At 34.1% G+C, this 14,893-nt stretch overlaps 2 protein-coding genes across 3 annotated transcripts; one reads left to right on the forward strand and one right to left on the reverse strand.

The window, feature by feature from the left end:
* Positions 1-4,668: 4,668 nt before the first annotated feature.
* LOC131640852 (histidine kinase 1-like) lies at positions 4,669-10,229 on the forward strand. 2 transcript variants are annotated; one of them, XM_058911229.1, is made up of 13 exons: positions 4,669-5,067; positions 5,245-5,487; positions 5,567-6,343; positions 6,428-6,675; positions 6,775-6,934; positions 7,019-7,145; positions 7,220-7,309; positions 7,433-7,621; positions 7,744-7,825; positions 7,989-8,031; positions 8,162-8,302; positions 8,392-9,468; positions 9,640-10,229. In XM_058911229.1, the coding sequence occupies exons 1-13, from the start codon at positions 4,876-4,878 to the stop codon at positions 9,853-9,855; spliced, it is 3,585 nt and encodes a 1,194-aa protein (XP_058767212.1). In that variant the 5' UTR covers positions 4,669-4,875; the 3' UTR covers positions 9,856-10,229. The 2 variants fall into 2 exon arrangements, with proteins under 2 accessions (XP_058767212.1, XP_058767219.1); XM_058911236.1 differs by having other exon boundaries at positions 7,744-7,813.
* Positions 10,114-14,862, reverse strand: LOC131640866 (alpha-mannosidase). Its single transcript, XM_058911243.1, has 22 exons — positions 14,724-14,862; positions 14,512-14,612; positions 14,329-14,422; positions 14,075-14,242; positions 13,884-13,973; positions 13,714-13,779; positions 13,577-13,633; positions 13,276-13,495; positions 13,028-13,164; positions 12,705-12,773; positions 12,561-12,620; positions 12,278-12,349; positions 12,088-12,135; positions 11,865-11,981; positions 11,714-11,779; positions 11,459-11,571; positions 11,287-11,380; positions 11,054-11,164; positions 10,867-10,962; positions 10,739-10,786; positions 10,565-10,633; positions 10,114-10,479 (listed from the first exon to the last, which is right to left on the reverse strand). The coding sequence occupies exons 1-22, from the start codon at positions 14,808-14,810 to the stop codon at positions 10,291-10,293; spliced, it is 2,172 nt and encodes a 723-aa protein (XP_058767226.1). The 5' UTR covers positions 14,811-14,862; the 3' UTR covers positions 10,114-10,290.
* Positions 14,863-14,893: the final 31 nt, after the last annotated feature.

The raw sequence follows: 14,893 nt of genomic DNA on the forward strand, positions 1-14,893 counted from the left end.
TTCTCTGAAAGAAAAATGTTTAGTCCTTATATCTAAAACAATTGGTGTCTATCTGTATAATATATTCCCAGTAATTTGCAAATTGCAACTATGGAATAATTAGTATTACTTATGTGAAGTTGGGAAAAATATGCCTTTATGCGTCCATATCCTACATCTGGATATTCTTAATTTACCCGAACTTAGCTTTCTCTTTTTTGTAAAAGTGAGAGAGACACACAAGTTTTATAAACACATGTGCACAATAAGAGTACTCTTTTAGTAGAGTTTTGATCACAAAAAATAAAATAAATGTGCCACTTGTTTTTGGTTTGAATAACAAGATTTATGCATGATCTTGATGATTTAGTTTTTAATTAACCAAGTCCTCTTTTAGTCGTGCAATGGAAATGAAACAGTGTGGACTGTGGAGGCTGTTTCTCAATTCATATTCTAATGCAGGCGTGAAAAGGAAAACCACAAAAGGTTTGTATGTGGAATAGTGAGCTGGAACACAGATGTTTTCTAGAGGACTATTTATTTCTAATTCAGTGCAATAATCAGTTAATACAGATACCTTAACATATCTTGTTCAAATTTGTGATATGAATTAGGAGTGAGTAGGCAAATTGATCAATGATCATGGAAATGGAAAGTGCAAGCATCCATTATAATAGTCTTAATTTTTGCGAAGTTACAAATATATCGTCAAAAATTATTAAATGTAATAAAAAATGGTCCATTTGTTGATTCCTTCATTTAGAGACTATTAATGTCGCTAACTGCATCATGTTATCAAATCATCACTTTTTACATATGACAACTCTAAAAATCTCTTGTTTAACATATTGCATGCACTGTCACCTCTATGATACTCACAATTACTTAAACCAATATAATTTCAAAATTTTATTGTCTAATTCTTACAGATTTTTAGATCAATTTTTCAATTCACTTTATGAATTAGATCATGATACCGATTACTATCTATTAACACAATCACTCTTTTTGCATTGAGTGTCAGGTTAATGAAAAAAAATAAATAAATACTGTTTTATGTTTTTATTTTATTTCAATTTTGACTTTCAAATTAATACTATATATTATCCATAAAGATGTCAATGGGCAGGATACTATGATATCCGTTCCCATATCTGCGGTTAAAAAAACTCCCCGTACCCGAGTCCATACCTGCGGTTAAAAAAACTCCCCGTACCCGAGTCCATACCTGCGTGAACACCAACGTTCATATCCGTACCTGTGTCTTATGGATACTTCAATATCCATACCCGTTTATCCGCGCTTGTAGTAAAATTAAATTGATTAATTACAAAATACCATATAATTTTATGTTTTTTTAACAATATTTAAAAAATTATGAATGTTATTGTTAAATTAAGAAATAAATAAACACTTTTATTAAAATGTGTAATAGTTTATTAGCGATATATTTTTTAAAATTTGATAAATATGCATTTTTATATAATAATATAAATGATATTATATATATATATATATATATATATATATATATATATATATATATATATATATATATATATATATATATATATATATATATATATATATATATATATATATATATATATATATATATATATATATATATATATATATATATAGTGGGTATGGGGCGGGGTGGATAGGAAGATACCCGTGCCCACTCCCATACTCGCTTATTTTAATGGGTAATTACTCGTGGTGCCCGTACCCATATTTATTTTGCAGATTTTTACTCTACCTATTATGAACAATTTTTGCAGATACCTATAGTGTATGAGCTAAATTCCCATCCCTAAACCTCACTCACAAGTTTACGGTAAGAATTTATAATATATATCAAGAGTAAATAATAGTTACACTCATTTATTTATAATAATTTCTGTAAATACCTTAAAGTGACATTGAATATAAAATATTTGTTTGATATTTTGCAGATGACCTTTTCAAAATTGTGCAACTTAGATAATACTAAAGAAATTTCTGGTATTTTTTATATAAAAGAACTTTAGGTGGTTTTTTTACAACAAAATAATCCATTAAAATAAACTAAAGCTAAACATAATCTCAAGATGTGACAAATTGAGCTATACAAATTGCAACGTCTTAAGTACTTAACACAAGTTAAAAAATACCACTAAGCTATTGTTTAATAGGGCACTAATTATGTGTACATTATAGATAAGACACATGTACATTTTTAATCTATTCCTAAGTCTTTACTAGACTCATAAGTCTACGTCTAAAAAAGACCACTAAATATATTTATCACTAAATAAGTTTATCTATGGCTAATAAACTTCCCACTAAGTAAGTTTATCTATAAATAGGTTGGCCCACCACTAAATATGCCAATAACTAAAAGTGTTTTTAATATTTAATATTTTTAATTTAGGAAATTATAAGTGGTTGAAAACCACCCTATGAAAATTTGAAATTGTCTTTCAAATTTTGGAGATACATCTTCCTATGTATTATGTGCTTCATTCAAAACGTAAAAATTTAGTCACATATAAGATTTTTTTAAAATTTTATTTCGGAGATGTGTCCCCGGAGCAACTCAATGTGCACACCATGCATTCTCATTAAATTACCCTTTTTTAAAATAAATTGATCCGGAGATACATCTCTGTATTCACACCAAAGATAAGGATACACTCAGGCAGATGAGGATACGTCAGACGTGAATCACAAGCCAACTATTCAGAGTATAAGGATATGTCGTCAAAGGGGAGCGTCTCATGGTGAGTGACATAAGAATGGAAATGTATGTCCTCTGCTACTAAGCGGCCAAGATACACTTGGTGTGAATCTGTCGTCTGATTCCTTCTGAGCGGGACAATGCAAAAGCACGTGGCATATCCGTAGTGTATGTCGGAATATATGACCAGTCGAATATGCGCGGGAAGTGTTGGAGGATCCAAGCCTAAAAATTGAACAAATGAATCATTACTAATGGCATTGCAAAAGTGTTATGCAAATGACACACAAACACTAAAAGATGCATAAATATTATTGTCAATAGTGTGATGATGCCCGTCACCTGTTTGGTCTTCCTCAAACAACCTTGAGATAACTTTGAGTGCAAATAAACCAAACAAGCGGTCCTCCAATTGTACTCATAGATCTTCTTGAAGTCATCGAAGTATCGCAGGTGGATGACATCCACATAAGTGACACTCTTGTCCACAATAAATTGACGTGCCAACCAAATACAAGTATGCTCTCAGAGCATATGCTTTATGTTGCGCAACCTGCTCGTTATCACTAGCATCCTACTCTGCATCATGAGTTGCTGTGTATACATCCTCTATAGAAATCGAAACCTAGCATGACATTCTCGGGTGGCTTTTAACTCCTTTATGGCATTCTCTGGGTCAACTCCCAAATAGCCTACCATCATCTTCAGCGCATCATCTCAGTTATTTTGTTGAGATCTAAAAATTTCTCTCTAATCGAAAGAGGTAGCAGACACGAAACATCGTCTAATATAATAGAAATACGTAATGTGCTATATTTTTTTTTTTTAATGATTGAAATTTATTTTTATGTATGAATCAAATGTTTCAACCACTTCATTAATGATTCATTTTAAAAAAACATTGTGAATAAGTTAAGTATGAAAAATATTATGATTTTGTAAATTATAATTGTTTTATATTATGTTCAAAAAAGATTAAAAAATATATTAAGTCATATTTTCTTACTAATAATTTTTTTCCGGTGTAAACAAAATTATTTCATATACTAATTGATAATTTTGATGAATTTGTGACAATATTTACTAATGAAAATGTTCAAATGTAATATAAAAAAAATATAATTGTTTTTATTTTTATGTTAAAAAATATTTAAAAAAATATTTTTTACTAATAATTTATTTATTTACTTTTTATGTCTAGTTTAAAAAATTATTCCACTTACTAATTTATATTTTTGATAAATCTGTGACAACATTTGCTATTGGAAATGCTCAAATTTAATATGAAAGGAATTTTTAAAGACATATAAATGACTAAAAATAAGAGAATTATTATAAAATACATTTATGTAAAAAAGTTGTGGCAATTCTCTACATAATATTTAAATTGTATAACCTGTCAAAAGTTTGTAGGTAGAATAGAAGGATTTAATGGTATTTTTGGTTGTAATGTGCTTTCACAAGTTTTATATGAAAATAATGTTTAAATTGCAAGATAGCGTATGTGTCGCTGAGTGGTGAAAACTTGAGTCTCGAGAGTGTGCTCCTTTTAAGGTCTCAGGTTCGAATATCGAACCCTGCTATGCACAAATTGCTTATAAAAAAAATTATACATCCTCTCTTCCTTGCCCTTCATCTCATGCACAACTCAAGGATGTCATAGTCCAAAGCTTGTCCAATCAGGTGCATCTTAAGCACATCCTAATGCTTATTGGCAGAAACAGCATCATAATAATTGAAAAGCAGTCTAGGTCCACAGACAGCACAAAAATTCAGAGTATCCAAACCATAACATAGGAAGCTTCTTTTATTGGCTGTGCTTTCTTTCCATTGTTCCCATCCCACAGTACTAGCCACAAGTGTATGATTCAAAACATGCCAACCCTCCAACTGGGCCAACCCAAGCCAGGGCCCCAGCATAGTAAAAGGAATGTAGCAAATGTAAGCCATCCTCAATAAACACCACAATTCTCTATCACTTTTTCTACCACCATATTCTCCATATAATAATAATTCCACTGGATCTATATAAAATCACACAAATTTTTCAAAGACACAAGTTGATTGTGTACTTTATAAGTTCATAATAACAACTTTCAAGTAACATAACAGTAAGTTACAAGTGTCAGAAGAGAAAAGACCAAACCACTTCTGCATGTTCAAATTCTCCTATCATGTTTACAAAGTGCATGCACGTTTTTGATAGATTTTTTCTGTGTATTGCCACTTCTTGGAATAAAAATATCACACCAAACAGCACAAGGAAATTCAATAGGGATGTCGAGAAAGAAGAAGACTTTCAGTTTGCAAGTACTCAATGTCTCTCATCCTATTACAGTGTCTTTGTCGTTCGCCTAGCAATCATGGTTAGTTCATTTTTCCTTGGATGATTATATTTTTGAATTTTTGCATGTTTATGTTCTTACTTTAGTACAGGATTTTTTATTATAACAATTAGAATAGACCCTTTATTGTGAAGATAGATAAAGAATCAATTTTGTTGGACTAATACCTATAATAAGTCATTGTTTTGGTCTATATAGGTTATGCTAGCTATCTTGATTGGTCTACTCACTATCCTAACATGGCATTTCACAAAGATTTATACAACAAAGTCTCTAAATAGTCTTGCTTATGACCTACGTTACGAGCTTCTGCAACGTCCGATTTTGAGGATGTGGAACATTTTGAACACTACTGCTGAAATCACAGCTGCTCAAGTTAAGTTGTCTGAGTATGTTATCAGAAGCCATAGTAACCTAGCCAATCAAGCAGAACAAGTTCAGGTTGAGTTTTTATAATTGTTTTATTTTGATTCGAGATTGCTGTTTTAAAACTTATTTGTTTTGTTCCAATTTGTGGCAGATGTATGAGTCCATGAGGGCTGTAACATGGGCGCTGTTTGCTAGTCGAAAAGCTCTCAACTCGATTACTGTCAAATACAACAACGGTTTTGTCCAGGCATTTCATAGAGACTTGAAGGATAATAATACTTTTTACATTTACACTGATCTTGCACATAATGAGACCAATTCATTTGCAGCAGATGATGAAGTTTCGAATGATGAAGAAGTTCATAGCAACAAGTCTGTGATTTGGTACCGAGAACAGCTTGATCCTGGCAGCGGCGAGAAGATCGGAAAAGCAATAAAAATTGCACCAGAAAACTCTATAAGTATAGCTGGCCTGTCCCAAGTACCCGACGGTGTAGCTTCGTGGAACGTTTCTGTGAACAAGTTTACGGATTCACCTTTACTTTCAGCAGCATTGCCGGTTTGGGATTCTTCTAATAAGAGCATTGTTGCAGTTGTGGGAGTCACTACTTCACTTTATAGTGTAGGGCAGCTAATGAAGGAACTAGTTGATAAGCACAGCGGTCATATATATTTGACCTCGCAAAAAGGCTATTTGCTCGCAACTTCCACGAATGATCCTCTACTGACAAATTCAAGAAAGAATCCTAAGCTAAAAATGGCTGTTGACTGTGATAATGAAGTAATAAGAGAAGGAGCTCAGTGGCTACAGAAAACCTACGGGAACGATTTCCCTCCGAGTCACGAGGTTCATGTAGAGAATGCCATGCTAGGTCGCCAGCAATATTATATTGATTCGTTCTACCTGAACTTGAACAGGCTTCCTCTGGTACATTTTAAGACACTTCACTTGTTCCTTATATTTGCTCTTATAATGTTTTTAAACATTTTGGTTGGCCTAACCTTTGTGCAGGTGGGCGTGATAATCTTACCGAGGAAGCATATCATGGGGCAGGCAGATGAAAGAGCCTTCAAAACATTGGTTATTCTAATATCTGCATCATTGTGTATTATCGTCATTGGATGTTTTTGCATTTTGATATTGACAAATGGAGTATCGAAGGAAATGAACCTTAGAGCAGAATTAATCAGTCATCTCGAAGCAAGAAGAAAGGCGGAGGCATCAAGCAACTATAAAAGCCAATTTCTCGCAAATATGAGGTTGGCTTTTTCGATTCAGTGTCTGTACAGACAACATTACTTAAGATGTAGTAATACAAGGTTTTTACTCTTCATAGATTTTTCTTGGATGCATTACAGTCATGAACTGAGGACACCGATGGCAGCAGTAATTGGATTACTCGACATTCTTTTGTCTGATGATCATCTCACAAATGAACAATGTGCAACCGTCACTCAAATAAGAAAATGCTCAACCACGTTACTCCGTTTACTCAATAACATCTTGGATCTAAGCAAGGTGAGATATAAGCTAAGGTTTTTTTCCGTTGTGGGAAATCTGGATTTATTCCAAAAAAGACTTCTAATATCTTGTAGCACATAGGTGGAATCGGGAAAACTAGTCTTAGAAGATGCCGAATTTGATTTGGGAAGGGAACTTGAAGGGCTTGTAGATATGTTTTCGGTGCAATGTATTAACCACACTGTAGAAATTATTTTAGACCTTTCTGGTATGAATCTAACTTTTTGTTGCATAAGATTAGTGATTGTAAGCCTCTAAAAGTTTCTGGTTAATTTTCCACAGACGATATGCCAAAGCTAGTTCGGGGAGATTCTGCTAGAGTAGTTCAAATTTTTGCAAATTTGATCAACAACTCAATCAAGTTTACTCTATGTAAAGTTCATGTCAATATTCATTTGTGTACTTCTTGAAAAATTAAAGATTTATCAAATGGTATTAATGAAGTACTGAAACTCTGATGGAAGACTAATCCTAACTCTTTTGGTTGATTTACAGCGGGACACATTATTCTGAGAGGATGGTGTGGAAACTCGAATTTTTATGGTGGTAATGAAAATTTCGAGCCGAAGAAATTTGGGTGTTCCCCAAAGACCAGGACGAAGCAGCATGAAAACCATGCAAAGAAGGCTTCTAATAGTGATAACAAAATGATAATTTGGTTTGAAGTCGATGACACGGGTTGCGGTATGAGCTGAAAATACTAGTCTAGAAAAACAGCATAAAAAACTGTCCCTTTTGTGGAAAAAGAAAAAACAGTTTAAGGTTAAATCATAATGATTTTCTTCACAAGTTTTTGACATTTGTAGGTATTGACCCTAGTAAATGGGATTCAGTGTTTGAAAGCTTTGAGCAAGCTGATCCATCAACTACTAGACTGTACGTCTGCGAGTAATTAATTACCTTGGTGCTACCAAATCAACACTACCTTGTTATCTGATATTGTAACTGAATTTTCAAATTAATTGAAACCATTGTCCAATAGTTAAAAATGACTTTTGAAAATCATTTATTTAAGATATAAGGAGTCCTTAAACCTTTTTTTTCGTTTCAGGCACGGAGGCACTGGTCTTGGTCTTTGCATTGTCAGATCCTTGGTGAGTAAGACCATTTTATATGTGAAGAGCATACGCATACCGTAATTACATCATGTAAATAGTCGAGGCTTATATCAGTTGCACGTTAACATGAGCATGAAAATCACGCTTTATTACTCTTTGGTGACAGGTTAATAAGATGGGTGGAGAAATCAAGATTGTCAAAAAGGAGGGACCAGGAACACTAATGCGATTATACCTGCGTCTCAACGCACCCGTGGATACCACAGAGCAACACTGTCAAGTAGATTTTGCTAACAACGGCTTAGTGGTGAGTAGTAGAATCTCCCTGGCACTTCACTGAGTTGACTGCAAAGATAATAAGCAGAACCTTAAATAAGAAGTGTCAAATCAATGCAGGTACTTCTTGCACTACATGGCAACATGAGTCGATTAATTACGTCTAAGTGGTTACAGACAAACGGCGTTGTCACTATGGAAGCATCTGAGTGGAATGGATTAACACAAATTCTAAAAGAATTATTTCATGAAAGAACTTCAGCTCATCATAATGATATCGAGTTTGATGCACCTTATCCAGCTCATGAGGTTCTGAAATCCAAATTGCTGAGCATACAGGAATTGACAAACCCGACATTTGTCATTGCTGTTGATATTGATCTACTTGACTTGAGCACAGATATATGGAAGGAACAACTTAACTTCCTTCACAAGTACTACGGCAGAGCGAAATTCATTTGGTTACATAACCATGACTCGGCTAAAATCATAAAGACGGAGCTTCGCAAGAAAGGGCGCATACTAACTGTCAACAAACCTCTTTACAAAGCAAAGATGGTGCATATTTTGGAAGCTGTCATAAACGAAAGAAATGTTGAGGCACAAAAGCAAAATATGATTACTTCGAGACTCACAGGGAAAGAAGGTGATTTGCATGAGAGTCTAGAGATTGATTATACAGCTCATTGTGACGTTGGAAGCTCAGATGGCTCTGACATATCTGAAATTGGTAGTTCTAATCTTGGTACTGCCAATGGAGATAAGCAAATAAAAGAGGTAGTTAGACTCAGTCGACCATCGATATACCAAAAAAGTAGCAGCTTATTAGGATTACATGATGAATATATGGAACATAGTAGTCTTGGTAATGAAGCGTTTATTTCAACAAGAGCAAAAGGTGAAGATTCTGAAGGTAGCGAAACAAATAAGGTTAGTGGTTCAAGTAAAGCTATAAAAGGAAATAAGTCTCTTGAAGGTCTGAGGATATTGCTTGCAGAAGATACCGCAGTAATTCAAAGGGTTGCAACGATAATGCTTGAAAAAATGGGAGCCACTGTTGTTGCTGTAGGTGATGGGCAACAGGCGGTGGATGCCCTAAATGGCACGATCGGTGTTGAAAATTGTAGAAACACAAGAACATCTGAAACTGAGATTCTAAGTTTCCCTTCATATGACTTAATCCTAATGGATTGTCAGGTATGTGTGTAAAACATGAAATTCTTTCCTTTGAATAAATTTAGGCCATGTTTGGATATACTACAACTTAATTAAACAAAAACACTTGCAAGACAAAAAGTAATCATATAGTGCTTATTTATAAGATACAGCTTATTTTCTGATTCACACTGTGTTTGTGAAACAAAGCAGATGCCAAAGATGGATGGATATGAAGCAACAAAAGAAATAAGAAAATCAGAAGTGGGAACTGGATTCCACATTCCAATTGTTGCTCTTACAGCTCATGCAATGTCATGTGATGAAGCCAAATGTTTGGAAGTGGGCATGGATGCTTATTTAACAAAGCCAATTGACTTTAAACTGATGGAATCTACCATTCTTTCACTCACAAGAGAGAAAACTTGACATCTCAAAAATGAGAATAGGATATGATGATGCTAACAAAGGATTGTCCTATATAGTCTACATCGAGAAAAAACACTAATTTTATGTCGTTTAAAAGTGTACTTCCGAACAATTTTTGCCGAACGGACGTATACTTCAAGAAACATAAGACTTTTTAGTAGCGAAGGCAAGTGAAAAATATCGGCCAATTATAAATGTATGGTAGTTTACAAAATATCAACATAAGAAAGAATGGCTTAACACATGAATTCCAGCAAATTTATGAATACAAAATCAAATAATCTTTTATTTGATAATATGGGACACTTTATTTGTATAATTCACATATTATTGTGCTCTTTGCAATCAGATGTAGAACACACCAATTTATTAGAGAGAGACACTTGTTTATTTCTTAAAATCAAAAACATCAATGTGGATTTGAGACTCTAGTTCTTAAAACTTCAACAAGAAAGTACGAATTTCCATAGGACCAAGCTCGACGATAAAATCTGAAGTGCTCACAGAACCTCCCCTAACTGCTTGAGGTTCTTGTCCTTTGTCCCCTTCAACCTTCCATGTCATTTTCTTTATTTCTGACTTCTCTTGGTTAGCTGATAAACTTACCTCTTTCAACTCCTTTATCTGCATTAAAGAAAAAAAAATACTTAATCCAAATTAAACTAGTCTAAGAAAGTATATGCATCACAAAGACAAGTTGAATATGTACCGTTTTTGTGGCAAACAACTTTTTCAGTTCAACTTTGGCTAGAGTTGAATATTGAGCATCTTCACTTTGCTATAATAACCAAATCGAAAACACAAGAGAATTATATTGCAACCAACATAGAGCCGTGAAAAAGAGAAAATACAAAGAGGATGATAATGATTTTCATATATTTACCTCATATAGATGTGCCAGCCGGAGAAGAACGATTCCACCATCCAACTCCTGAAAAACATTCAAGTTAGTGAGAGAGGGTGAGAGAGTGTTAAAAGAGCTATAACATTTATGAGCTCCATTTGATCTACCTCGAGAGTTATCAACGCAACATTAGGAGGCAAGCTGTAATTTGGATCAATGAAAGTTCCTTTGGTCAAATGAGAAGACTTCCAATTTTCTGCATTCTGTTCAATTAAATATCTCATAAGATGTAACACTTAGTCAAACAGCCGTGATTATTAGTCCATCAAGTACCAAAAATTAAGTCTATCGAACCTCGTGTGCGAAAGCCAATAAGAGTGGTGAGTAAATTTCTTGACCAGTTGTACGACGCCAGTGTGAACCAGATCCAACATTATCGATGCTGATATAGTAATTTCCTCTTACCTATGTAAAATTAGATATGACAGGAAAAAAGGTGATAAGAAATCTATTAGCTATACAGAGACAGAAGAGAGGAAAACACGAGGACGCATAGAAATATAAACGAATTGGTAACACTGCCATACCCTTAGTCCTTCACATTTAACTTTAATATCCTGTGTGCAAACTACTTCATTGAGTGACTCCCCTACTCCTCTACCATCGTCATTGGTAAGCCGCCTTGAGTAGTATTTAGTGTCAATAGATTGTATGCGATACAATAAGAATGAAATAGAGAATGAAAACTTAGTTAGATACCTATGAAGCATCAATTCCACCTCACCATCTTTGATGCTGGATCCACCGGTGGCACGATCAACTAAGACTGAGAATTCCGATTTCTTATCCTTGGTATAAATCCCAAGATTGAGCTGGTGAGAAAAAATTAGTTATTTTTGAGATTGAGCGGGACAAATATTATAAATTTATAATATAGTTTTCATGTCACCCTATGATTATATTAACTTAATCAAAGACTACAAAATCGAAACTATTACAGTAAAAGAATTTTACTGGATAGTAGTTTCCTGCTACAGGCTGAGTAACATTAAGTGGCCAATCTTCCCTATGATCTTGGACCTGCATCGGCATTTTTTTAGGTTATATAAATACTTCATCCCCATAAGATTTCATATTAAACAGAAGACAAATGTATGAGTGTTACCCGTTTCAGAAAATCTCTTCCATTAGAATCAGTATAAAACTCCTTGTTTGTGGCCATATCTGTTGTCATTCTTGTGATTACCTCTTTCCCAATTCCATCGTTAGGAATCGGACCAATCTTCATACATAAATTTGTTTCAGAACTTTATTTTTTATTTTACAAATAGGTTTTTATTTGGCTAGTATCAAGATATTAGAGTGGTCGTCGAGACAAGGTGACTTACAGTATATTCGATTTCCGCATGGTCTTTGCCCTTGTACAGCCTAGTAACCTAATAAAAAGTAAACAGTCCCATTAAATTTTAAGCTATTTAGGTATATTTAATTAGTACTAGTAACTAATGTGAAAATTTTCAATATTAAATCACTCAAATTTGTAGTCTAAATTGGTAGCTTAACGTACAAGTTACTAACCTGGTAAATCCAAGAACTAAATGTCTGATGAACCTCGTCAACTAGTGGTCCACGGATTACCTTGAGGGGCACCTGCATATCAAATGAATCATAAATGTGTCTATACAGATAAAAATATTCTATAATAAATGTAAAAGCCGAATGAAAGTGGACGCGAAGAATAGAAAACCTAAGGTAATTTGGAGCTTTCTATCGATTTCTTATTGTCTTTTGAGAACCTATATTCACTTCGTATTATATCTACCCAGTGACATAGGTTAACTGATTAAAGATAGTAACTTACCGATCTTGAAACAATATTTGGAGAGGATACATTTGGGCGGAATATATATGCACCAGATGCCTACATAAGAAATCACACGATTGAAGCATACACTATAATATTTAAATTTGTTCTTAGAATGATACGTACAAGGAAACTACTCACCTGAGAATCAAGAATATCACCGTCACTAGAGGCATACCAAAGGTAGTTTTGCTGAATTGGTATATTTACCTGAGAAATTTAAAAATCATGTCATTTTCTCTCCTACTCACTTAGAAATGTGTCTTCATGTTAAACAAAAATTTAAACCTAAGTGACAAAACTATGTCTTGAACAACTTGATTTGCATTGGAGTCTATAGAACTAAAATGATTCCTTGCATATGAAGTAAACGTTATGTATACTCAGCCAGACACAAAAATCATAAGTTCATAACAACATTGTGAAATTTTTTTTGAGGTGTAAGAACATGAAAAGTTTCTTACTCCAGTTTTGGAATTATATATCCTTTCGAGTAGTCCAGAGGTTGAAGAAAAGGACATCTTTAACTTTCCAGGTCCAATCTCAATGTTCTCACCCTTCTTATTGTTGAGGCGTGAGAGTTCTCCCTTTCTCCTAGTACCTATCAAGTGGAAACATCAATAAATCATATTAAGTACTGAAAATTATCAAATAAAGATCAAAATACGCTGATAAAAATCAGTGACTCTCACATAGAACATTTGGAACTTACTTTTTCCAGTTGCCTTAGAAATGAAGTATGTGCTCCAACCAAGTGGAGGTACTGACACTTGAAATAGAAGCCAATATTTTGGGGCTTTTTTCGGAGACAATCCCAAATAGGCCTTCACATAAAAGCTTCTTAAATCTGTTGTAACGCTGTCCACATCCACGTATTGTACTTCAAGGTTGTTTCCAGATGAATCTTTAACCACAAGATTAGCTTCATTAACCTGATGCAAATGATCTCGCCTTCAGCATGATATTGGAAATGTTGTATTTGATGATGTCATGAGAAAAGTATATATTCTTACTGGTATCCTGACGATATCAGTACGATTCCATCCAAGAGGGTTATACAGCACCACTACCTGGGTACAAATCATTAACATGTCACATGAAATCGAACCACCGTAAATTTATGCTCAACAAACTATTATAAAAATATTACCAAATCTTTAGTTTCTGGAATATTGTCTTCAGTTGGAGGGCAGTAACTGATATTGAGTAATTGACACTGCCAAAATCCAGTAAAGTTGGAAAATTTAAGAACAATGATAGGATCTACTTCAACATTTTTCATGTTTTTTTCTTTCTCCTTTAATTATTTTGAAAAACTACCTGGGAGAATGCCGATGCAACTGCTGAACTTTGATCGCCAGATTGCTTACTAACAAGATATGCCAAAGAAGAGCTAACAGCTGCTTCAGCCTGCAAGGCATAACAAGCACTTTTAAAAAATTAATAAACAAATGCCAAACACATAACATAAGGTCAAAAAATTTAACTCCAGAGAAGTTCAAGTTCCTGACCTTAGAGGCTCCAATAGCCAACCGTTTTGCATAGTCATCAGTTGTATGTTGTTTGGCTGTTCCAGAGACGGCATCATGGTGCTGTGCGATTCCTAGAGCATCTGCAAGGTCCAAAGTATTGTATACAGTCGATCGTTTTCCAGCGAAAAGTTCAAGTTGACGCATGGCCTGCATCAAATGTTGGAGATTTCAAATGTCATGGACTTATTAAGAATGCTTGAGTGCAAACAAAAAAATTTCACTCAAAATCGTACCAAATAATATCCACTTAGGAATCTAACATATCGCTTTAAGCCCGGGCGGCTAGTGAAATAGCCTGTCCAATATGCATATGGTCCATCAGCATACCTATAAGAAATCATCAGAAATGTGTGCATAACATAAATAGTTAACAAATCGCAAGCTTCATTGCAAGCAAAACAACGGAAGATCCTCACGGGAAGTAGTCATCGGTTTTCAGTGGCCACAATTGATTTGCCGCGTTTTTGGCATTGGTATAAATAGATGGAGTAGAATACAAGGCATTCACTCTTCCATCCTGAACATTAAACACAAGGAAACATGTATTAAAACTCAGCAAGATACAAATCAACTCGTGTTTAAAAAAAATTAGCAGCATATGAAGTATAAATATAAAATAAAGCTCTACCTTATTAACATAGTGAATTAATTTATCCATTTGCTTGAACCAAGACTCTGCATATTGATACTGGAAATCATCGCCCATTGTCCACATGATATGGTTTGTCCTTGTAACATTCGCCTATATATAATAAATACAATCAAATCAAATTCACACATTCTCGTCAATTTGAACCT

The sequence above is a fragment of the Vicia villosa genome, linkage group LG1 (genome assembly GCF_029867415.1).
Source record: "Vicia villosa cultivar HV-30 ecotype Madison, WI linkage group LG1, Vvil1.0, whole genome shotgun sequence".
Classification (NCBI taxonomy): Eukaryota; Viridiplantae; Streptophyta; class Magnoliopsida; order Fabales; family Fabaceae; genus Vicia; species Vicia villosa.

Bases quoted from the DNA above. Each gene is read 5' to 3' on its own strand.
- LOC131640852 (XM_058911229.1), top strand. From the start codon at position 4,876: ATGTTTACAAAGTGCATGCACGTTTTTGATAGATTTTTTCTGTGTATT. The intron at 6,935-7,018 runs GTGAGATATAAG...TGTAGCACATAG, and splicing joins ACATCTTGGATCTAAGCAAG to GTGGAATCGGGAAAACTAGT. The intron at 8,303-8,391 runs GTGAGTAGTAGA...AAATCAATGCAG, and splicing joins TTGCTAACAACGGCTTAGTG to GTACTTCTTGCACTACATGG.
- LOC131640866 (XM_058911243.1), bottom strand. From the start codon at position 14,810: ATGTGGACAATGGGCGATGATTTCCAGTATCAATATGCAGAGTCTTGG. The intron at 14,423-14,511 runs GTGAGGATCTTC...GATTTCTTATAG, and splicing joins AAAACCGATGACTACTTCCC to GTATGCTGATGGACCATATG. The intron at 10,634-10,738 runs GTAAATATATGA...TGGTTATTATAG, and splicing joins GGCTGGCACATCTATATGAG to CAAAGTGAAGATGCTCAATA.